The sequence below is a fragment of the Phodopus roborovskii genome, unplaced genomic scaffold (assembly GCF_943737965.1).
Source record: "Phodopus roborovskii unplaced genomic scaffold, PHOROB, whole genome shotgun sequence".
In the NCBI taxonomy this organism is placed as follows: Eukaryota; Metazoa; Chordata; class Mammalia; order Rodentia; family Cricetidae; genus Phodopus; species Phodopus roborovskii.
Genome location: NW_026126599.1, coordinates 3,952,191 through 3,976,770, shown reverse-complemented (window position 1 = coordinate 3,976,770; position 24,580 = coordinate 3,952,191). Strand labels below are relative to the sequence as shown.

The 24,580-nt window shown below is 41.0% G+C and overlaps 1 protein-coding gene across 1 annotated transcript in view; it reads right to left on the bottom strand.

Annotated features, from left to right (window-relative positions):
• Sdk1 (sidekick cell adhesion molecule 1) overlaps nucleotides 1-24,580 on the bottom strand; it is a 920,228-nt gene that overhangs the window by 545,123 nt on the left and 350,525 nt on the right. The window contains exons 3-4 of the mRNA XM_051205538.1: nucleotides 9,211-9,317; nucleotides 6,158-6,305 (exon numbers count right to left, since the gene is read on the bottom strand). Coding sequence (XP_051061495.1) covers nucleotides 6,158-6,305; nucleotides 9,211-9,317 — 255 coding nt within the window. The remainder of the gene's footprint in view (nucleotides 1-6,157; nucleotides 6,306-9,210; nucleotides 9,318-24,580) is intronic.

Genomic DNA, 24,580 nt, shown 5'->3' with positions numbered 1-24,580 from the left:
AGTCATTATAAATAAAACACTTAAAACACTGCCTGGCAACTCCAAAATTGCTAATTATTATTATTATTAAATGTCATATTGAGACTATCACAGAAATTAGGTTGAATGAATGAAGCCAGACACAAAGGACTTCATATTCAATGATCCCATTTATATGGAAGTCTAGAATAAGAAACAATCACCAATCTATGGTAATTAGATTAGTTGGGGAGGGGAGCTGGAGGAAAAAGCATGCAAGGCTCTCTCCACTGAGAGGGGGAGATTACATCTGTAGGCACAGTTGCAAAAATTCACACACTGATGGACCGGAAACCTGTGTACTTTATGGCATACAAATTATAACTAAAAGTGGCTGACATTTATTTATTTATTTGTATGTGGGGACCAAAGGATGGTCTTTGGTGCTGGTACTCAAAAGCTGTCTACCTTGCTCTTTGAGACAGGGTCTCTCACTGTCCTGGAACTCTCCAAGAAGGCTAGGTTGACCAGCTAATTAGCTCCAAGGATGTTCCTGTCTCTCCCTCCTCAGCACAAGGATGAAAAGAACGTGCCATCATGCTTCTTTTTAGTTTTCTAATGTGCATTCTGGGGCTTGAAACCAAGTTTTCATGCTTGCAAAGAAAGCACCTTTTCAACCAAGGGAATATCCCTAAACATTAACACTCAATTAAAAGTAGCCCTATCCTTAGATCGGTAGCCTGTTGTCAATTCTTGGTCACATCCTCTTGGTATCCGTTCCTACATGCTGTTCCCACAAAGGAACATGGCCTCACCAATGGCAACACTTTGAATGCCTTGTTTCCTTGGTGCTTAGCAACCACACTGATGCTAAGCATTAGATAGGTACTCAGTAAGTATCTGTGGAGTCAAGGGGGAGGAAGATCAGGGATAGTGGGGAGAGAGAGGGAAAGAAGAAAGGAGAGTAACAGAGGGGGTTGCAGAGGCAGAGGATGCAGTGGACCTGGCCATGACCACCAGCTGTACTATCAGTACACAAAATCAAGTTTCAAACACTTGGCCTGTACTTTCCTAATTTTTAAACAAGAAACAGTCAGGTAAAGGGAAGAAAAGTAACTTGGCCAAAACTGGAAGCTGGGCTGGAACCCCCATATTCTAGCCAGTTTTACTCATACTAAGGCTCACTTCACACATACAGATATGTACTATAAACAGTCACAAAATGCCCATAAAATATAATGTAAAAAATTTTAAAGCACATTATCTTGAAAGCTTGGTTAACTATAAAAATATTATAACAACCAGCTCTACTTCACGAAAGCATTGAGTTGTGGCTCCCAACACAAGTGCTAATTTCAACAGATCTTTCTTGGAGCAGTGGAAATGAAACGGTAATAAGTTAATGGATGCTTGAATATTTAAGCATGGACAATTATGAGCCAGGCTGTTTGTAAGTCACCTGGGATGCTGTTTATTGCCCATACTTCACAGTCCAGATCGTTATTGGCGAGCCATCTATCTCAAAGTTGACTGGAGCTTTGAAATAGTCAATCTATAAACTTCACATTTCCAGGAAAACATGTGCAAGAATGCTTGTGTTCACACATTCCTGTCAGGTAGACGACAGGATGCAATCTGAGCACAAAAAAACCCTGCAATTAAGCAAAAGAATGGCACTGTACACACCAAGTTTTTGCATCCTAATCTGATAACTGCCGGCATGAATTACCTCCTGGGGGTAAGAGAAATGCCGCATGGCATCCACATTCACATTTCAAAGCTAGAGAAATAAAAGAAAAGCATGAAAATAGATCTAAGCCAGGATAACTTTCTGTTTTCAACTTAGACTACATTATAAGACAAAGCTGCCTTCCACCCTGACATGTGAAGACAGCAAATTAACTGTTTGGATCCAGTAAATCAGAAGAATAAACATGCAATTTTTTTTATCTTCTCAGATACATAAAACCCATAATCATCTATTCAAATTTCTCAGTATAACTTACCCTCAGTGCTTTCAAAACATCATTTGCCTTTCCAAGATGTTTTTCTGTGTCAACAGTCATTTTCTGTGCAGTGTGTTGCTTTTCCTTCATTTCCCTTCTGCCAGGAAAGTGCAGATGCTACCTGACACATCTTGACAACCACCCATCCATTCAGCCCTCCAGGGCTGTACCTCTGCCTTATATATGAGGCCACACAGTTATAGAAAGAAGGATGCTCTCAATGGACATCACCCTGGGAGAAGCCCAGATATGATTAGGCAACACCCCAAGTAGATAGGACCTACAGGCTACAGGAGGGAAAGATTAACACAAATAGACTAACTGGGCTGCTAATCTAATGTCTCCTCTTCTACCAGGTTTCTGACTAAAGACAGCAATCTTAAGAGGATAATGTGAACAGCCCCACCCTCTAAAGTGGACCACTGCAAGATGATAACAATGCACCCTGTTGGCTACCTCCACTTCCTGTGTAACAGGAAAGATGAGTAGCCTTTCTCCTCTCCAGAAAAGAAGCTGGAGGAAACGAGACCATAGTTCCCTGGAAAGCACAGGTCATTGATTCTGGAATGGGAATCTCATGGTTAAAGCCACAGGACAAGGTAAAGACAGGAACTTCCAGAATTAGGGCACATGGCAGCCACAGGCTCTAAGAGCTAAGGCTTGGATATCCTTGGAAGGCCATTAAGCCATTGGTTTGCGCCATGCTCCCTGGGCCTTCAGCACAGATCTTGTTACTGCAAAATGCTTTCCTCTGCCATTCTGTGTTTATCAAAATAAAATTTCTCTACGCAAAAACAATTAAAAAAAAAAAACAAAGTCAACTTCTGTGGCAGACAAGAGCATCAGCGGATACAATGAAGCTCTCTGGGTCTTGGCCTAATGCTCCATGTATTTCATAGGTTTGCAAATAGGCAAGGAGATTAATAGGCCAAGTTCAGCAGAGACCTCTCTAGTGACCTTGAATCTGATATATGTAACTATCTAGTCACTGGCTGCACTTGTCCAAACATAACTTGTCCAAAAAGAATTAAAGACATCACTACCACCTCAGAACATGCACGTACACACACACACACACACACAGAGAGAGAGAGAGAGAGAGAGAGAGAGAGAGAGAGAGAGAGAGAGAGAGAGAGAGAGAAGCACACATGTATAACTGTTTCTCCTAGAAATTTTCTGTCCATATCTGAGCAGCTGATCAGGCCCCAGATATTATGCCTCTCTCCATCTCTTATCTATCCCACATCCAATCCAAAGGAAGCCCTCAAAATTCTACTTTTGAACTTTATTTATATTTGACACTTCTCCCCATCCCTACCCAAATCCACATGAGACCATGTTATTTCAGATTGAGAGCTGGGCTTCTAAATAAATGAGGAAAAACACCTGAAGCCATGAGAAATGATCAAAAGCACGAGGCAAGTTCATCAGCTAAAGCAAACAGGTTGACAGAGAGGCAAACACGGGCTCTGGAGTCAGAACCCAGGCTTCAGTCCTACTCTTGCAGCCTGCCAGCTGTGTGCCCTGGGGTTAGTTAGTACCTCTAAACTTCAGTTCTGATAGTTGTAAGTGGAGCTAATTATAAGTGCCCCAGAAGGCAATTCTGAGGATTACAGAAGATATGCTTCAAGTAGGTACTCAATAAATAATAGCTGCTAGGATTATTAATAGGCTATTTAATTTTTCAAGTTTAGAAACATCAGAGTTACTATTTCTTTTTGAAAGAAAAAAAAACCCCACTTCATTCTAAGTCCAAAGGTCAACTTTTAAAGGTTAGAAGATAATGTAGAGAGAGGGGGAGGCTAGAACCCTCCCTGACAGAAAAGGTCCCTAGGAAGGGACCTCACATACAGAGGCTGGAAGGAGGTGTGTGTTTCACCTGTGCTAGGTGTATGACGCTCTTTGGGTAGAATGTTCCAGATCTCAGAAGCAGCCTTGGTAGTATGAAAAAGGTCTGCTGCCCTCTGAGATCCATGTGCAGCCATCTGGGTTTGAAGTGGAAGTTTCTTAGGAGCTCTATATCTTGGAACAGCGTATAGACTGTTGAAGACCAGCCCACATGTGCTGATTTATGACATCTCACACAACAGGCCCTTAGGAAATGTGGGGCGACGATGAGGTGGAAAATACAAAACTAAAGGACCTTATGGAAGTGCAAATATTCATAATCAGCCCCATCTCCCCTCATTAAGACAAGGTATGCACCACACTGCCAAGGCTGGAGGTTTAGCAATAATTTTATGCTTGCAAGCAGACCATTTATTTTTTGGGACACTGTGTTCGGACTCTAATCACACCATCATTTTGTTAGCTCATTAGGAATTCAATAATCTTTAGCATGAATCTGCAAGTTAAAGAAAAAAAACATGAAATTAAGAGTTATCTCGTTATAAGAAATAAGAGTTATTTCAGTGGACAGCCTTTCAGACTCTGAATAAAGGTGGCACAGCTGGTTCACATAGTTGATGTGGTGAACCAACATGCATTTATTTGATACCAAGTGAATTAAAATGATCCAAACACCACAGATTCCTAGTCCTTCATTTGACAAGCTCCATATTTTAGGAGAAGCCTGATGCAGCCTATCTCCACCGGCCCTCCCATGCTACACACTGGGACCTCCCAGAACATTTATGGCCGACTGCATTTCAGCAGCCTTCTGATCTGCAGAACAGTCTCCCACAGCAATGAGATATCGATCCTTTCTTTTTGTTTCACCCAATCCCAAGAGGCCTCTGTTATGATTGGAATCAATACAAAGGTGAATATCCAAGGAACTTCAAATACAGAAAAAGGCATAGCAGCCATGCCATTTAAAATAATGGGTATTTTTTAACAAGAATTCTGAAATATGCCTGTTATATTTATTTCTATTTTTCTCCTGATTCTGGCAGCCAAAATAGAAACATTTGGTAAGCAGGCTCATGCAGGGTTCAGAGGTCAAGGTGGGTCAATACGTCCATTGGGCTCAGAGAGGCAGGTCCACAGTGCTCTGTGAGGTGAGGAAGTGGGTATTTAGCTCACAGTTAACTTCTACAGTTTAATGTGAAACCAACTCAGCAAATGTTCATATACATCCTTTCCAAAAACTGAACCAAGAACTTTTCCCCTCATGCATTTTTTTTTTAATCTGTGAGCAACCACTTGGCAGCATAAATAGTTGACGTATACCTCAAGCATATGATCCTATGATTCTTTTTGGAAATTTTTATCCTTGACATTTTTGTCTTTTCAATATCATCTTTCAATGTATTTGTAAGCTGCTCACTTAAGTAATACATATCAAGGATCAGGGAGACAGCCTGGTGAATAAAGTGATTGCCTCACAAGCATGAGGGCCTGAGTTCAGATCCCCAGGACCAACGTGAAGCTGAGTACAGAAGCATGTGCCTATAATCCCAGCTCTTCTTCTTGAGATGGGGGATAGAGACAGCTCATGGGCTATCCTGGTGTATGTGGTGGCAAACAAGACTCTGTCTCAAACAAAATGGGAGGAGAGGAACCTACACCCACACACACACACACACACACACACACACACACACACACACAAGGCTATTCTCTGATCTCCACATGTATCCCCTTAGGTAAAAACAAATACAGATCTAATGTTTGTTTTAATCACTTAAAGCTCCAAATGGAGAAAACTTGCCTTCAACATATATTTTGAATGTGGAGCATGCAGGAAGACCTTGAGATAGGGCTTAACTGCTCACAGTATGATTAGAAATAGATGGGCAAGCCACTAATTGGAGAAAGGAAATAAAACTGCCTTGGAAGAATGAAAAGATAAAGAGAAATAAGCAGTAATTAGCACTTTATCATCACAAAAGGAGTATCAAACATGAGGCTCAAGGGGACATAGGGGAACCCTACAACTATTTCAAGTAAACACCAGGCTTACACACAATTTGGGGGTGACAGCGGAAGAGATGTATTCAAAACCAGACAGAATAGGCTTCAGGGTGGATAGGAGACCTTAGGCTCAAGGCGTACAATACATGGAAAGTAACAACACATCACGTAAGCTGCTTGAAAATAGCCAAGCTGGTCAGAAAACAGCTGTGAGGACTAGGGAAGCTTCTACACTAAATGAGACTTTGCAGCCGCTGGTCATTTAGTCATCATTTCACTTACTAAGCCCATGATACAGTGATGTGTAATGAATTACATCCATGTTCAGAACAACTTACATTCTGCTGCTTGGAATAATCTTGTGTCCGTCTCTAAACCACGTCACTTGCGGTCTGGGGCAGCTGATGATGGGTACTAAGTTTAGAAGTGCTGCCTGTCCTTGAGAAACTGTTTTCCTCTGGTCTGTATCCATGAAATTCCCCATATCTGTGGAGGAAAATTGGACTTTTAAGTTCTGGAGTGAGACATTTTTTTTTTTTTTGGTGGGGGAGTAGGGGTCAGAGAGGGAAATAACTATATTTTACAGTGAAGCTAGTGCTGCCACCACACTTAACAAGGTGACAAGCGAGACTGAATGGCAATGCTGACAAGTGCAGATGCAGCTGTGGGAGAAGCACCGAGAAGCACAGGCAGAGGCACGTGACACTCACACAGACATCGGGCCTCATCAGCAAGGCCTTTGTTGCGCTGCAATAATAGGATGGTGGCTCACAGTTGACTGCAACACTAAAAGAAGCTGCTGGAAGGCATCCCAGGCCCCACAAAGCAGTTTTTACAGTGCTGCAATGTTTCTGGCCACCTCCCTCTACCCAGGCCTGGGTCTCCTCTTCTACCTCTTCATCTCTAGGGTGACTGTCTCCCTCACAAGTCTTTGGGGACCAATGTGTTCCAACCATTGGAGAGTTCACGGAGAATTCTTTTTATGTACCCCTACACTGATGACATGGTTTTGGGCAGCCAGTCTTTGTTCTATTGATTAAAACAACCAAAAAAAAAAAAAAATGAGTTCACAGCCATTAGATTATGGATATGAAAGGCTTTTTAAGTTAGGAATTTGAACTTTTAAAATAATTTCTTTATTGTGATTCGATACAGTCAATGTATATATACATTGATATTACCATACCGTGTGTGTGTGTGTGTGTGTGTGTGTGTGTGTGTGTGTGTGTGTGTGTGTAAATATGGTGGCCAGAGGATGATTGAGTATCTGTCTTGATCAATCTCCATCTGGTTTTTAGGACATTGTCTCTCACTGAGCCTGGAGGTTGAAAACTGGCTAGACAGGCTGGCCAGAAAGCCTTAGGGATGTTGCTGTATCTATCTCCCCAGAGCTCTGGCTGGTTCTGGCACTGTATGTGTGTGCTGGGCTTCAAACTCAGTTCCTTGCGGTTGTGTAGCAAGCACTTTACTCACTGAGCCATCCCCCTAGCCACCATATATTTTAAATTTCTTTTGTTTTGTTTTTGGGGGCAGAGCCTCACTATGTAAACCTGCCTGGCCTGGGAATCACTACATAGACCAGGCTGCCCTTGAACTTACAGAGATCTGTCTCCTGAGTGCTGGGATTAAAGGTGTACAGCAACCATGCTTGGCCACCATATGTTATTACCTATATCTCATTTTAAGATTTTTTTTTCATGAAAGAAATGCTATAGTTTTACCATGAAGAGCCATTTTATATATGGCAAGACATGCTATGACACAGAAAGAAGAGCCACGCAACACTATAGGAAAATGCCCTTGCTTATGTGAAAGTGAGAGCAGTGAACACAAACTGAAAGAGTGGGGACAAAGGGTGGGGACGAGGGCACGGGCGACTGTGCAGACTCCCAACCTCATAAATAAAATTTAGTACTTCATAATCAATGCCAGGCTCTTCACTTACTCAGATACGGTTTGGGTATTGATCCACACTCTATTTATTATGTTTTCAATTTTTCTATTGAATAAAAGTTCTGAATTATTCTGTAGACAAATTTGGTGGTGAGTTTATCTTCACAAACCAGCAAGGTGGATGTCTTCTGAGAGGCTTAAACAATAGGCAAAGACGTATAATATGGGGACCTTCGTCGGTCATCATGATTATGATAGAAAAGTGAGATAGGTCCATGTTATTTTATATGCTAACATAAAGCTATGGATCATAATGGGGGCCAAAATTAGAAATAGCGATCTTGAAACCACCAAGACGGAACAGAAGCACTAGAGTGTGGCCTCTAGCCCGGGGCACCCAGTAATGTAAAATTTCAGAACATTCTTTTGCTTACTTTTAAACAGGATGACATTTTGGTAGTTTCTCAAGCTACACTGAAGCAGACAGTCCACTAGGCAGATCCTAGTCTTTGAAGACTTCCTATCATAAAGAAGGGGCATGTGCATAGGCCAGGTCTCCTGCTCCCAAAGACTTTGTGACAGTCAGGACCTCTGCCTTTTGATGGTGTCTTCTTTTAACAGTTTCATTCTCCAAAATAGATCCACTGAATAAAGACTTGATTGCTACATTAACAACATCTTATATTTGACTATCTGCATTTACTGAGCAGCAAAATGGCTCTGTAGCAGATCATGGGGAAGAAGCAACAAAATCTGACCTTACTGGGCTCAACATTTTATTCTAAAAATATTTGTAACCCCAATACCAACAAGCCAAGGGCAGTTGGTTTATACAGACCATCTTTCTCACCTCTCCTCATGCTCCCACAGGTCTGAGAAATCCAAATCTTCTTAGTTAGAAAAAAGCAACATTTCACTGGGGCATCCATGTTTGCTTTTAGAATTTTTTTTTTTCAATTTTATTCATTTACATGTCTGTGTGAGTGTTTATGCTTATGTTTAGATGAGCATGCTCCTGCCACAGGATGTGTGTAATCATGTAAAGGTCAGAGGACAACTTGAAGGATTTCATTCTCTCCTTTCTTTCACCGTGAGGGTCCTGGGGATGGAACTCAAGATCTCATCAGGCTTCACAGCAAGTACATTTACCCACTGAGATATTTAGCCAGTCCTATACCATCTTCAACAACAATTCCATCTTATTTATTCATTCTTTCATCTATGGTCAGGGTCTCATCTTGTTCCATCTGGTACTGAACTCACTCTGTAGCCAAGGATCATCTTGGACTTCTGATCCTCCTGCCTCTACCTACCACTTTAGTGCTATGGTTGAAAAACAGGGCATTATCTAAGATAGGCAAACATTCTACCAACTGAATTACACCCCCAGTTATTATCACACTATTTTAGAGTATCAATTGCCACAACAGATAGCACCTCCCCACAGCTGCTGCAATTCTGTTTATTGCTTAAGGCATCACAAGCGCTGCATACGTACATGCCACTTGAACTTCTGATTTTCTCTGCAAGAGAGCTCCCATCCTGTTCCGCACCACACAGCGGTAAAACCCGGCATCCAACTTCTGTAAAGAGGGGATGATATACCTATAAAAATGCCAAAAAGAAGTGTCAGTGGTCAAGCCTAGAAGAGCAAGGGCATCCCTTCCATGAGATGCTCAAGTGATCCATTTATCTGGTACTCAAGAAATACTCAAGCCCTCCCCAGTAGAGGCCACTGTGGGTTTACTTCTCCAACATCCCAAACCCAGTAAGACTACAAACTGTTACATGGAGTCAGAACTTCATTCTATCTCCTGTATCAGCACAGTGTCATGCATGAATTAGGTATTACCACGCTGTTGGGGTGTGAATATAGAATGTCTCCATAGGCTCACTTGTCTGAACACTTGGTTCCCAGTTGGTCATGCTGGTTTTGGAGCTTTAGCAACCTTTAGAAGATATAGATTCATAGGGTAGGTTTTATAGCAGGCACTAATTCCTGTTTACTTTGTTTTGGGACTGCCAAGGCAACTTGGCCAGCTGCCTCAAGCTCCTGGTGCCACACCTTCTCCACCATGTTGGACTGTATCCCCCTGAACTGTGAGCCACAACAGAACATTCCCTTGCTTAGGCTGCTTCCTGTCAGGTATATGAGAAATGTTAATAACCAGTTGTTACTGCAATTAAAGCAGGGTTTTCAATTGAAGAAAATCACTTATTCCCAGGCTGCCAAATCTCAGAATTTCCAGGAATAATTTCTGGAACTGCAGACTCCTTCACACAAAGTCCATGTCACCCTGTGTGGAAGACCACTGCCACTTTCAGGATGAGCTGTGGCTGTCCATAGGCAAAGCAGGCCTGGGCCCACACCAGTCCTGGCTCCACCCCAGTGCAGATGTCTCCTAGTATAATACATGCTTCTCAAGCTTTTCCTTTTCTACATGCCTGATACTGACAATAACATTGTTTTTTCACATGACAGAAAAGGTCTCAGATGTAATAATTTACTTTGTATAATAATGACTGAGTCTAGTTTCTACTTCTAAGGCTATAACTAACCCTCACACCCCACTCCTCTCTAAAAGCCTCATCAATACTTCAAAGGACAGTGAGAAAGAGACACTGTTTCTATAGCAGTCCTGCTGTAAATATAGCATTAGTTTTATAAGTAGGGATGTTTCAAACCCATGTTTGATGCAAGCAGGGATATAGTTAATGATCACCATATACAATTCAACAGCCTCTGAACCCAGACCTGATATGATACTTAACTGAAGTGTAGACCATGTTCATAAACAAATCAAGAATAAGCTTTGTGCAAACTATCAGGCTGACAAAGTGTCAATATTCAAAAGATATATGAAGCTCCCTAAATCAAAGCAGATGGAGATACTCATCTGAAGAAGAAGGCAAACGGCCAATGGGTTCGTGAGAACATACCAAGCTTATTCACAGTACTCAGCACATTCACCATAGGGAAAATGCAAACCCCAACTATGATATGACAGCACTTCCCAAGTCCTAAGAAACTACGAACCATGCTAAGGATGGAGAGAAGGAACCATCTTTGTCCATTGCCCTTGAGGATTTAAAGTGAGACAATACTACAGAGTGAGTGTTCTTTGCAAAGTTAAAAATGGAACTACTCTTGACTTAACCCTACTTCTCTGAAAGGGAACTGAAATCAAGAACATGAAGACACCAGAACCCCATGTTCACCGAAGCTCCATAACACCCAAGCTCGAGGAAAAACTCAAGCATTTGTCAGCACAAGAACAGATGGAACACCTTCATCTCTTTTGATCAATTTTGGTTTGAAGTCTAACTTGTTAGATATTAGCATAGCCACGCCTGCTTGTTTCTTGGTTCCATTTGATTAGAAAATATTTTCCCAACAATTTACCCTGAGGTAATGTCTATCTTTGAAGCTTAAATGTGTTTCTTGTATGCAGCAGAAGGATGGATACTGTCTTCGTATCCATTCTGTTAGCCTGTGTCTTTTTATAGGTGAGTTAAGACCATTAATGTTGAGGGTGAGTAAGGACCATTGATTGTTCATGCTTGTTTGTTTTGGGTTTGTTGTTGGCAGTGGTACTGTGAATATATTTGTTCTGCTTTACCCTTGGTTTCTGGTGTAGTTAGATTATTTGTTGCCTATATTTTTGTGGGCGTAGTTACCTTGCATGGGTTGGAGTTTTCCTTCCAATACTTTCTGTAGGGCTGGATTTGTAGATACGTATTGGGAAAATCTGGTTTTGTCACTAAATATCTTGTTTTCTCCATCTATAGTGATTGAGAGTTTTGCTGGGTATAGTAGCCTAGGCTGGCATCCGTGTTCTCTTAATACTTGTAGAACATCTATCCAGGACCTTCTGGCCTTGAGGGTTTCCATGGAGAAGTCAGGTGTAATTTTGATAGGTCTGCCTTTATATATTACCTGTCCTTTTCCCTTCGCTGCTCTTAATATTCTTTCTTTATTTTGTATGCTAGGTGTTTTGATTATTATATGTCAAGGGGTCTTTTTTCTTTGGTCCAGCCTATTTGGGGTTCGTTATGCTTCTTGTACTTTCATGGGCATGTCCTTCTTCAGATTGGGAAAGTTTTCCTCCATGATTTTGTTGAATATGTTTTCGGCACCTTTGAGCTGGGCTTCCTCACCTTCCTTTATGCCTATTATTCTTAGGTTTGGACTTTTTCACGGTGTCCCACTTTTACTGGATGTTTTGTGTTAAGGATTTGTTGGATTTATAATTTTCTTTGGTCGATGAATCTATTTCTTCTGCACCTGAGATTCTCTCTTCCATCTCTTGAATTCTGTTGGTTATGCTTGCATCTGTAGTTCCCGATTTTTTGCCCAGTTTTTCTATTTACAGCATTCCTTCAGTTTGTGTTGCCTTTATTTTCTCTAATTCAGTTTTCAAGTCTTGAACCGTTTCCTTCACCTGCTTAATTGTTTTTTTCTTGGCTTTCTGTGCTTTCTTTACTTTCCTTAAGGAATTTGTTCATTTCTTCCACTTTTTTTTTTTTTTTTTTCATTTCTTTAAGGGATTTTCTCACATCTTCTTTGAGGGCCTCTATCATTTTTATGACAGTAATTTTTAAGCCGTTCCCTTCTGCTTCCTCTGCTTTGTTGTGTTCCGTTCTAGTTGGGGTAGATTCCCTAGATTCTGGTGGTGTCATGCTTGTCTTTCTGTTGTTAGGTGCTTTCTTGTATTGCCGTCTTCCCATAGCTTCTTCCAGTAGGTGTTGGTGGGGTTTCCCCTCTCTCTATGGTACTTCTCCGGTGGGCTTATGTGGGTCAGAGGTTCAATATCTGTAGCTCTGGGTGGTCCAAGCTCTATAGGAGATCTCTCCGCAGACAGGGACCCAGGGATGGGGTCAGGGATGAGGATCCAGTAGAAGATGCCTGCAGAAACTCAGAGTGGTCCCGCAGAGATAGGAGGGTCTCTGGGAGGGTCCCGGGACTCCAGCAGAGGACTGGAGGTGGGGGTCAGAGACCAAGCAGGTGGGAATTACGGGTGGTCCCGCGTGGATAGGCAGGTCTCCTGTGTTCAGATTTGCTCTGAGAAGTCCCCCAAGTAGTGTGGACTCTAGCCAATGGCTCTAGCCAATGGCTGGCAGAAGAGGACAATGATACTCGGGATGTTTCTGCACAGATAGTAGGATCTCACTGGGAACTGGCACTCTCCAGCTGAGGCCTCTTTCTTTAGCAGAGGCCCTGTTTTGGGGGTCAAGGATCTTGCGGGCTGGAACTCAGACTGGACCAGCAGAGATAGGTGGATCTCTGGGAGGGGAGGTGGGGGTCAGAGACCAAGCAGGTGGAAATTACAGGTGGTCCCGCGTGGATTGGCAGGTCTCCTTTGTTCAGAGTTGCTCCGAGAAGTCCCCAAAGTAGGGTGTACTGTTGGCTCCACCCTCTGTCCCAGTGCTCAACCAGAGCAACGGGACAGTGGGCAGGGTAGGACATAGAGTAGGGGGAGCAGGCTCGCGGTGGGGATGGGTGGGGGTGTATCAGAGCTCCAAGGGTACTCTTGAAGGGGACAGGACACAACAGCAGCGGGATCAGGGGCCAACCCAGGGAGTTCGGGGGTGGGGGGTGACAAGGTGAATGGTTATGCACTCCTATAACACCAGTGCTGAGCATGCTGTGTAATCATTAGGACCTGAGTTCAGATTCCCAGAGCCAATAGTCCCAGTGTTAGGAGAGGGCAGATACAGAAGGATTGCTATGGCTTTCTGGCACAGATTTAAATCCACAGTCAGTGACAGACTCTGTCTCAAAGCCCAAGGCAGTAAGGAAGGGAAGAGAGTGATGGAGCGGGACATCATACTCTGGCTTCTGAGTGTACTCACATTTGTACACATGCATACAAAAATCAAACAAAAAGATACATGGGTTGGGGTATAGCTCAGTGGTAGAGTGCTCCTTATCATGTCCAAGGCCATGCCCAAAAGGACTAAGTGAATAAGACATTAATGTTTTCTTTGTAGCAAAAAAAAAAAAAAAAAAAAAAAAAAAACAAAAAACAAAACAAAAACAAAAAACAAAACAAACAAACAAAAAAACCCTATCATCCTGAATGAAGAACAAAGTGAAAGACTTGAGGCCTTTCCCAGTATAAAATCCATTTTATATTGGGAAGGGGGTAGATCATGAAAGGATGTTTGTACACAAACTCCCTAATATCTGAAACCACAGCAGTGTTTTAACAAAAGTGATGTTCTTGCTGTGGCTGTCTAATCTTTTGAAGGCATGTCTTCTTATAAAGTACAGTCAGAGAAACTTAAAACAACACAGGCAAAAGACAAAGTGTTAGTGTGTTCTATTTGCTCTGTACCAAGTAGACCTGGAAGCATTGATATTCAACTAATGGCTCATCTGTTTTTATTCAAGTATGTCCAATTAGTCACCCTGGAAAAGAGAACCCAGAGGGATAATTTTAAGTGAATAAAACACTTGGACAATACAGGCAATTCAGCAGTAAGCAAATATTAATCAAAGTGAGTCTCTCTCTGATAACCTTGTGGTGGTCCTATGGCAAGACTCATAAAATCTTTTATGATAAGGAAAAAAATCACTGCTGAGCATTAATCTTAAAACTTCTGTTCCATTATGAGGAACAGTTCATCCCAAACAAAATTAATTAGTGAAGACAATCAGAATATACCAAACCGAGCACAAAGAGTCAATGCCGTGTATTTAAATTACAATCAGACTGAAAGGCTGCGGGCTTTGATTGTTGTGTACTGTAATTATAGGAACGAGGGGAGCTGGGATCAGGTTAAAGCAAAATCAACAGAAGTTTGTAGAGGAGCATGAGGATAGGTCACTGGAACACAGCTCTGGAGAGCTGCAAGGACAATTCCATCACAGCAACATAACCATGTTTGCATAACTGTTACCCGTTCTACTCTTTTTTTCTCTTTGTGAGTATCTTGCATAGATGTAAAATTATTATGAATTTCTACAATAATCTTATATGCTAATGCACAAAAATAGCATGGCTTTCAAACAACAGGAAGAATCGGATAAGAAAGTGAGTATTAGGCATATGCTGCTGTGTGCCATCTCTGAGGATAATGTCGCACCAGGGGAAAATCTACAAAGAACGTTGTGAAGTCCTCCACCTCTCACTGGAATTCCTGCACAGATTATGTTCACTTAACAGATGGGAGTGTTCAGTGTAAGCCGATTGTTTATAAACACACATTTTTAAGCAGAGAAAGTTTCCTGGCTCATTGTAAGAAGGTATGATAAAAATCGTGGTACCATATGCTTCTCAAGCACAGACAGTGCTTACTCCTGCTCCAGTAAACACTGAGCCAAGGTGTGAAAACACCACACCAAGGTGGGCTTCTGCTAGACCAACACAGTGCTCCAGGAAAATAGAAGAGCAGATTCCCATCAATGCCAGGGAGGGCAGGGCCATGTCTGCTGGAGATAGCATCTCAGCCATGGATGCTACTTTGAACAAGCATCAGGACCACTCAAGGCTTTCTCTAGAAAGCACCTTCAGATCCATTCACACCCAGCAGTTCAGGATGGGAAACTGACACCAAGTCTTCCCAGGATCTGAACCTCCCCCACTATTTTGAACACTACTCTAGGAGCACATCTCAAAGAGTAAAAGGTCACACTGGCTAGTCTTAGGCTCACTCCAGGGCACAGAGACATCACACAGTCAAGTCAGCCCTGCTGCTGGGGCCCGATGCTGCGTAAGAGCTGAGAACTGAAAGGTGAGATGGGAAACACGGCAGTGGTTGCACACCGTGGTGACTGGACATGGCAGCTGTGGTCAGACAGTGAAGACAGGGTATGGAGATACAGCAATGTGGCGATGGAGGACAGTGGTGACAGGAACTGGAAGTGATGGGGTACAGCCATGGCAGGGTGTTGAAATGGTGGAGACACATTGGTGGAAATGGTGGTAGAGTTAGCGACACGGCTGTGGTGACAACACAACACTGGTAGTGGGACACGCGTGGCTGTGGCAGGCCTTGCAGTGGTGAAATACAGTGGTAGAAAGGAAACAGTGGCATCAGGATGAGTGGGGTAGAAGGTATTTGACAGTAACTGGGGCAGCAGCTCAGATCACAGCGTTTAGTGTCAGTCCCTCAGCAGGCTGTCTTCTGGAACGTCTGTAGTACTTGGGGGTGGGGTTATTTCGCTCTACTCTGCCTAACCTCCTGTGTCCCCACAATTCAGAAGTCATTTCACCATCTGTGCAAAAGCACAACTCATGAAAGACAGTAACAACAGTTTCTGAGATTTAATTCAGTTCAAAATCTACTCCAAATGCAACCAAAATAACTGACACATTGGGATGCTAATATGGAGTTTTTCTGGAAAACAACTAATGTCTAGAAATGTATGATAAAATACAACTTACTTTTAGAAGTTACTGCTTTGTAGCCATTCCTAACAAAAAGATACTAGGACTGAAAATACTCATCAGGGCAACAAAACCACACAGAATAAGGTTCAGTCTATGTGTCTTGGGTGGAGATGTAGCTCAGGTCATGGAAGGCTTGCCTAGCAGGCACCAAGTATTGTGTTTGATCCCTAGCACTGAATTAACTAGGTAGGGTGCCACACACCTATAATCCCTATGCTTTATAAGCAGGAAGATCAGAAGTTCATGTCATCCTTGGCTGAATAGAGGATCCTAGTTAGCTTGGGCTAGGAACTCTGTCAACTAACCAACCAACCAACCAACCAACCAACCAACCAACCAACCAACCTGTCTATCAATAAAGTACTACTGCTAATAAGATGATGGTGATGAAAATTTGGGGCTTGGAATGTAGCTTAATGATTTAGTGTTTGACTAGCAACAATGATGCCCTAGTACACCTTAAAAAAGAAAAGAATAGGAAAATAAACTAAATGGGGATGGGGTAATCCATAAGTGGTAGGAGGCTTCACTAGTATCCATAGGCTCAGATTCAATCCAGAGTACCACACACACACACACACACACACACACACACACACACACTGGCTACAAGTATAATTTTATGCAAGTATGATACCTACTTTACATGAGTATATAACCAGATTTTATAAGTTTTTATGTCTTGGACAAAAGATCAATCTTAATTTTACAGTTGAAAAGGTGGGTTAGAGAAATGCACACTAAAAGCCATGTGTAGGTTCAAAAAATCACCCCATCTTGGGAAGGCTAGATGATAATTATGTTTTCAATTTTATTTTTTTATAAATCTCCTGTATTAAATTTTAAAAAACAATAATCCAAAGTGGGATGAGTCTCTCACTGACTGTTTCCTCAAGCAAAACAATGATGAAAAATCCACAATGGAATTTGGTAAGAAAATAGATATACAATTTTGAAGATGTGCCTGACTGACAGGTCACACATGTTGGGGCAAGTTGAAGGTTATGTCCTTAGAAGAGTTAAATCATCAGTATGAAGTTAAAGTGTACAGTACAGAAAAGATGGAGTTATCCATCGGGAAGCCTGTATTTGCAGAAGTTACCGTGTGTGTGTGTGTGTGTGTGTGTGTGTGTGTGTGTATTGTTTATTTAAAAATTATTTTAAATGAAGATGGAAACTAAACATGTACCTGTGGATCTGGCCACATGTAGCACACCGGTAGTAGTTGTGTTAGGATTCAAATATGGACATACAAACCTTCCAGATACCAAGTTCCCACATGCTTCTCACTTAAGGCTACCATGTATGACTATGTTTAGAATTTTTCCTAACATTGACAAAGCCAATCCAAAGTTCAAGAGTCACTGTTGAGATATTCCTAAGTCTCCTTAGCCTCTCTCTTTTTTTTTATCCCAATGTAAGCAATGTTTTGGAGACTGTTCATTCTTTCTTTCCTCATCTAATCAGGGGCAGAAAGGTGAAACTTTCCATTTCATGAAGTTCAAGAATGTGACAGGAATCGGTCTGTCAGATCTAGCATTATTAGGATTAAACACTCTCAAGCCAGTAAGAATTGAATGTCAGGAAACCTTTGGGAAAGAGGGCATTGATTTTTTTTTATGGATAAAATCTTTTATTCCATTTGTGATTACTTAATTCTTTATGATGTAAGATTCTCTGTAGACATAAAAAATGCAGACCATTACACCAAGAACTGAAGTATGAAGATAAATGTTACTTTCTACACAGCTAAAAAAATACTCACCAAGGCACAATGAAAAGGGGCCCTAAACTATAAGTGTTACAAGCACTAGTGAATTAGGAACATATAGTTAAAAGCTTCTGGTACTTGGAAGTACTTGTCAACAATGAATAATATTAGATTGGGTTGTCATCCTGCTAAGGGTTTTCACTTAGATCCACAATGATCCTAAGACAGAAGACCCAAGAGAGATTAATTATCTGCATCCAAATCATCTCCAATAAGGACTTTAAGAAGTCACATGCCAGTTCTGCTTAGGAAATTCTCCAGGAGCAATCCTATCTCTTCTGACTACACAGCAAAGACAAGACAGTCAAAATGAAGCCAGAAACAAATATGAACATCATATAGCTTTGCCAAATCCACATGAAGACTGGCCACACCTTATTAATGCTAAAGATCTAAGTAATATACTCTAGCACAAGTCATGCTGTACGTGAGAGGTCAACATGGGTCACTTTTTCTTGGAGTGAGATGTCAATTGCCTATCCACTCTTAAATTTTTATTATCCCCAAGACAATTAATTTGATGCCTCAGAAAAGAGGAGTCCATTTTTCAATGATAGAATTCATAAATATAGTTTTATGATAAAGAAGAAAGTCGAAGGCTTTCATACCCAACTCACAACCATCTCTAAATAGGATACTAGAAATCAATTAAGCAATGAAGCATGAAACTGTATGAGGTTCTATTTTTATTTAAAACTCATAACTCTCATGGTTGTGTTAAGCCCAAATAAAATCTGTTTACAGAGTGAGTAAGTTCACAGAAACAGTACCACTGGGGTGTAAATCATCAGAGGAGAATTAACATGAGCTGAGGTTAGGAATAACTGGGGCAGTCAATCTTTCTAGGACAATGCAGGTGAGAGTCACATTCACCTTAGATAGTTGATGAAGAAACCAATTTGTTTCATCTAAGAAGGAAGTACTTTCACATACCCTTTACTTGTTGAATAACTGATTGAGAACACAATAGATTATACAATATGTAATATGATGCTTTTTGTGGTTCAGTGAAGAATTTTATTGGGAAGCTGTTCCTCAACATGTCAAGAGACTAGTCTGAAATATGAGCAAGAGAATAGTCTGAAAATAAAAGTATTTTAAAAACTTATTTAGTAAAACCATATTTATATTCAAAGAATACAGTATATTTGCTCAATAGCCATGCTCTCTTATTTCTCTCAATAATATTTGAAGTTTTCAGTGTAAATATTTTTCACATCATTTATCAGATTTATCCCTATGTATTTCAGTATTCGGTGATTTTTTTTTTTATTTGTGGCATGTGTGTGTGTGTGTGTGTGTGTGTGTGTGTGTGTGTGTGTGTTATATTATGGATGAGGAAGGATGATGGTTAAAAGGTAGAGATAAATATATCTTTACATATTATCTTCTATCTGGTAACATTGCTAAACTCACTATACTGGTGATTACACTACTTGAAAATGAAAAGCAGCATTTTCTCTTTTACAATGTAGATAACTTATTTTTCTTGCCTTATTGCATTGGTTATTAAGTTTACTATCAGAATTTGATACTTTGTAACTTTGTGGTTCTTATTTAAATTAGGAGAAAATTAGCATTGTTTCTTTAAATATTTCCCCTTGCCCTTTCTTTAGTTGTGGTTACACATACATTTGAAGTTTTCTTGTTACTCCCTAATACTCAATTGTTGCTTTCATATGCTTTTTTTTTTTTTGCATAGTTCTGACAATATATCCATGAGATTACTCATAATTTTTTCTGAACATTTTAACCTCCCACAGATACAGTTTTATCTTTAGAGTTTGTATTACTTTGATTATCTCCAACACAACCATACTTGTTTCCAGTCTTTCTCTGCTATGTGGTGTCAGGTTCCACTATGGTTTCTACCTCCTGCCTTTTCCTTCTCACTCCAGCTCATGCTTTCCTGCCTCTTTGCAAGCTCAATATGTTGATTAGATTTTAGATGATGTGAACTTTCATTTGTTGAGTTCTGGTAATGTTGGCATTCTTATAAATGTCTTTCAACTCGGCAGAGATGCTGTGAAGACACTCAGAAGCGATCGGCTCAACCCTTTCAAAGTGTAGCTTTTTAACTGTAGCCAGGTGGGACCATACCATCTTTCACTGAAGACTGATATTTCCATATCATGGGTGGCAGTTCAGTTCTAGGTATTCCATTCAATAATTTCATAAAAATTTTTTCAGTTTATTGTGAGGATAGGATAACCAATTTTTTTGTGAACACAGGGAGTCACTACCTATCATATGGGTAATTCTTTACTCTGAATGCTCAAGGAAGCCTATACAGTCCCCAGAGTTCTTTCTCCACACATTCCTTGCCATCTCATGTTCTTTAATGAGAAATCTAGTGTTACTATTTCTTCCCCCAATTCTTATCTCTCTCTAGCTTGCTGAAGACACATGAGCTGGGTTCTCATTTTCCAAGTCTTCATTTGGAAATTCTGTCAAAGCAGAAATTGTGGACAGTTACAGGGCTCACCTTGTTTGTAGCCTATCCCTTAGGGATCATGTCTCATACCCGGTATCTTAAAGACAGGTCTACTGAGTTTAATTTTTTTGTAATGCAAATATGTAAATTTAATCCTGCAACTCCATCTTAGCCCAGTGTGACAGAGAGTGTTAGTAAGAGCCAGGGTGGGAGAAATCTTGTTGCAGAGTGTTGCTGCAGTTCTTGGGGTTGCTTTTCCTCTTGACATACACTCAATATCTGATGTTGACAGAGATAGCTGTTGAAGATAAGGATATTCTGGGAGTCTCCAATAATCTCAAGAAGTCAAGTACAGACCCTTAAGATTCTAACACAAAGCCGTACCTTCTTTAGTGTGCAATTCCAGATACTGAAAGGCAATTCCTGCTGTGCAGAGTGATAAAGGAGAGCTGGGCTGTCGGTATTAAGAAAATGCCCATGGAAATCACCCTTACAAGAGAAATATCAGAGCCACATAATTCTAAGCAGCAAGGGTATTTTCTCATGACTTTTAAGCCATGCACACTGACAGACCAGCTAAACAATTAGGCCTGTGTAATGCATGGGTCACTAACATACTGGAAACAGAAGTGCCACACTATAGCCTTCTAGGAATACTGCAAAGGGACTATAGCCTTTCAGGAATACTGCAAAGGGTCAGCCTTGTAAGCAGTATATTTATCCCTGTGGGAGTTTATTCCATTGTCATCTAAATAAGAGCTAGAACTACATAGGAAAAGATCCTCTGGACATGCCTGTGAGAGGGATTACCTAGGTTAGATTAGCTTCTGAGCATGCCATTTAAGATTTTCTTGTTTAAGTTAATTGAGATAGGAAGACCTGCCCTGAATGTGGGCATCATCACTCCATGGACTGAGGTATTGGACTAAGAAGGAGAAAACAAGCTGAGGGTCACCATCCGACTCTATGCTTTTTGACTGCATATGAAATGTGACCAGCTGTCTCCTACTCCTGGCATCATGCCTTCTCTTCCATGATGGACTTAATCCACAACCTGGAAGCAAAAACAGGTACTTCCTTCAGTTGCTTTTATTGGGTGTTTCAATCACAGCAACAGAAGCAGTAAGCAACCAAGGTGACTCTTAGCTTTTAAGAAGAGAGGTCTATGGAATGAATACAGAGGCTTAGGAATGAATACAGAGAGATACTGAGCAGTAGTGAATGGCTTAGCTAATGGGAAAGAGGCCTGGGAGAAACTTAACTATAAATTCTGAAGGAAGAAGCCCCATAATTGGGGTAAAATGTGGGTGTTTCAGTATCACTAGAGAGTTCCCATTTCAGTCAAGGTACTTAGCATCCACCTGGACATAGTGACTCAACTATGATGCCATGTACAGGCACTGTGACTAATGAGATGAAAAATAAGATCAAACCTGCTTGTAAGACCAGAGGCTACTAAGGGGTCTAGGAGCACTGAGTCCTTCTCAAAGCTAGTACAGTGTTTGCCACTGTCTGACACTGGCCACTGTTAGATGCCAATGCTGTCCTCATCCTGGAATTACCCAGTGAACTGAATGTCACTTGCATTTTTTATTAAGACCTCTTGGGTTAGGGATAGCTCAGTGGTAGAGCACTTCCCTGTACAAGACCCTGAGTGGGATCATCAGCACTATAAGCAAACGCTGTACTGATAATAGTTTTAGTAAAAATACTATTGACTAGGTTAGTTGGAAAGGGAGAGGCATTCACAGCGCTTGGCAGTCCTGTCTAGCAGACTCACTTAAGTTTCTCAGGGAGCCATTCACTACACTCTTCTTTGTGTGGGTTTTACTCATCTCTTATAAAAGTTATCCCCAGGAATTTAATAATTTTTATTGATACTGTGAAATTTCCTTGTCCTTTTATAAAGCAGGAGAAAATAGCTTTTTCCTTAACCATTCCCATTTTTACTAGAATAAAAAATAATAATAAGCATCCATCAAGTTTCTATTGTTATTTTGCCATAGACTTGAACTACAGAAATGGGTGTCCTAGGAAAATGATGAAATTCATATACTGTCCAATTATTCTGACTGTTATAATAGGCACGCTGCACTAGCATTAAGAAATTTTTCACACATAGGTTTACATACAGACACACACTCAGAATATAAATATTACAGCATTTTCCTCAGTGTAGACTGGAATTTACAGATGTTTCCTGTAAAAACTGTATGCAAATCCACCTCAGATACCTGTGCAAACTTAGCTTAATTACTCAACTGCTATAGATATGCCTATGCCCTAACCTGTGCCTAAAAGGCAGGATAAGTATCAATGCGAAACTGAACATTTAAAATTAACCAAAATCCACAAGCATCCTATAATACAAGCGGCAGAGAAAATACTATTCTTAGTCAATGCTAGAAAAGGTGAAATTACATTATTGTCTCCTTACAGTGTTAGCATTTTCCTGACACCAAGGGAAGTAAAAATCGGCGCTTATCGCATGCAGGGCAGCAATCATTTTCATCCTTGTTTTACAATTTGAGACTTACAAAGGTCTCATGAAGGTTAACACATGATAGCTGAAGGTGTTCAGGGGAGGAAGTAGATGAAAAGTGTAATTTGGAAAAAGCAGTATGCGACTTTTAAGCAGATTTTACATCTAGACAAATTGATGACAAAATACAAAGGATTCTTGATAACTCATCTCAGAGTCTGAAGACCTCAGTGAACAGAACGTAATCCATCACTTCTACCATAAGCCATTCCTGCTCCAGAAGAATGCATGTCTCCTCATTGTGCTCCCAGCAAAGCAGGAGTGAGACAGCTGCCTTAATGGTCCATGTATAATGAGTCCCTACCTTGGTCTTGCTTCAATACAAACAATACTGTTTTGTCTTCTTGTGGATTATCACCACATATTTCAAATGAATAGGTAAATTTTCTTGCCAGAAAGAACAATGAGGAACAAAATAAAATCTAAATGATACACCTTTCCCTGTATTTAGGTTAACACTGAGTTTAAGAAGCTGCATGTATAAGGGTGGGCTGGGGTACATGTGGGCTTTAAAAGGAAAACTTTTGGGATGGAGAAATAGCTCAGTTGGTATGGCGCTTGGCTTGTAAGTACAAGGACCTGGGCTCCATCCTCAGAACTCATGTCAAAAATCCAAATGTGGTGGTGCATATGTGTGAGCACTGAGCACTGGGGAGATGAAGACAGGCATGACTCTAGGGCTTGCTATCACCCTGCCTTGCCTAGGTGACAAATTCCAGATGCCAGTGAAAGACCTGGGTACAAAGGAAGAAAAGAAATGGATGGAAAGTGGGTAAGTATCTGGGGAGAGCAGCTGAGGTTGTCCACATACATGAACTATCATACATACAGACACACACACACAAACAGCTACATAATTGTATCAAACAGGATGCATGTCCATCTCACTCAGGTTCAACTTCATTCCTTTATTGCTTCCCTTTCCCCCAGATAAATACCCACAGAAAGACTCTTAAAGAAGACATGCATCTTTCTTCTGTGAGGAGAGAGAGATCACTGAGCTGGGCACAAAAAGACATGGTGCCTAAACTAAATGTCTGACCTTGGGCAGCTCCATTTCAGAAAACAACTGAAGATAAGGAAAAGAAATTTCTCTCTAGGTGGCCACAGCAGGTACCCAGCTTACATAGACTCTCTACCTCCTTGATTTTCTCTCCCCAGAGAGAACAATAATTTGGGGCCCCATTGCTTACTTCTTGGGGCACACAGATTGTGTCATTTGTTTTTTTATGAGCACCCACTGGCATGTGATTTATTACATCATGTTACAGATGAGAAGACTAGATCAAAATGGTGAACTTCTCCAAAGTCACTCAGATAGCAAGATGAGAACCTGGAGTTACTAGAGCTCAAGGCATATGTATACAAGCTGTCCACTTCTCATTTCTACATTCACTCTCTGGTATGTTTTTGTTTTGTTTTGTTTTGTATGTTTGTTTGTTTACGTTTACACTAATGAGCCAAGCCCCAGAAGATCACATAATAACACTAAGAAGTATTGCTGGTAACTACTAGAAGATTTAAGGTGTCAGAAAATAGGATGTTTCAATGCTGACAACACTACACATGAGGTGTGGTCAGCCCTGTGATGGTTCATAGTGACTGTCAACTTGACAGGACCTAGAATCAGCCAGGTGACAAACATCTGAGTATGTCTGTGAGGGAGGTTCTGGCTGGGTTTGAGGTGGGAAGATCCACACTGACTGCGGGTAGCACCATTTCAGG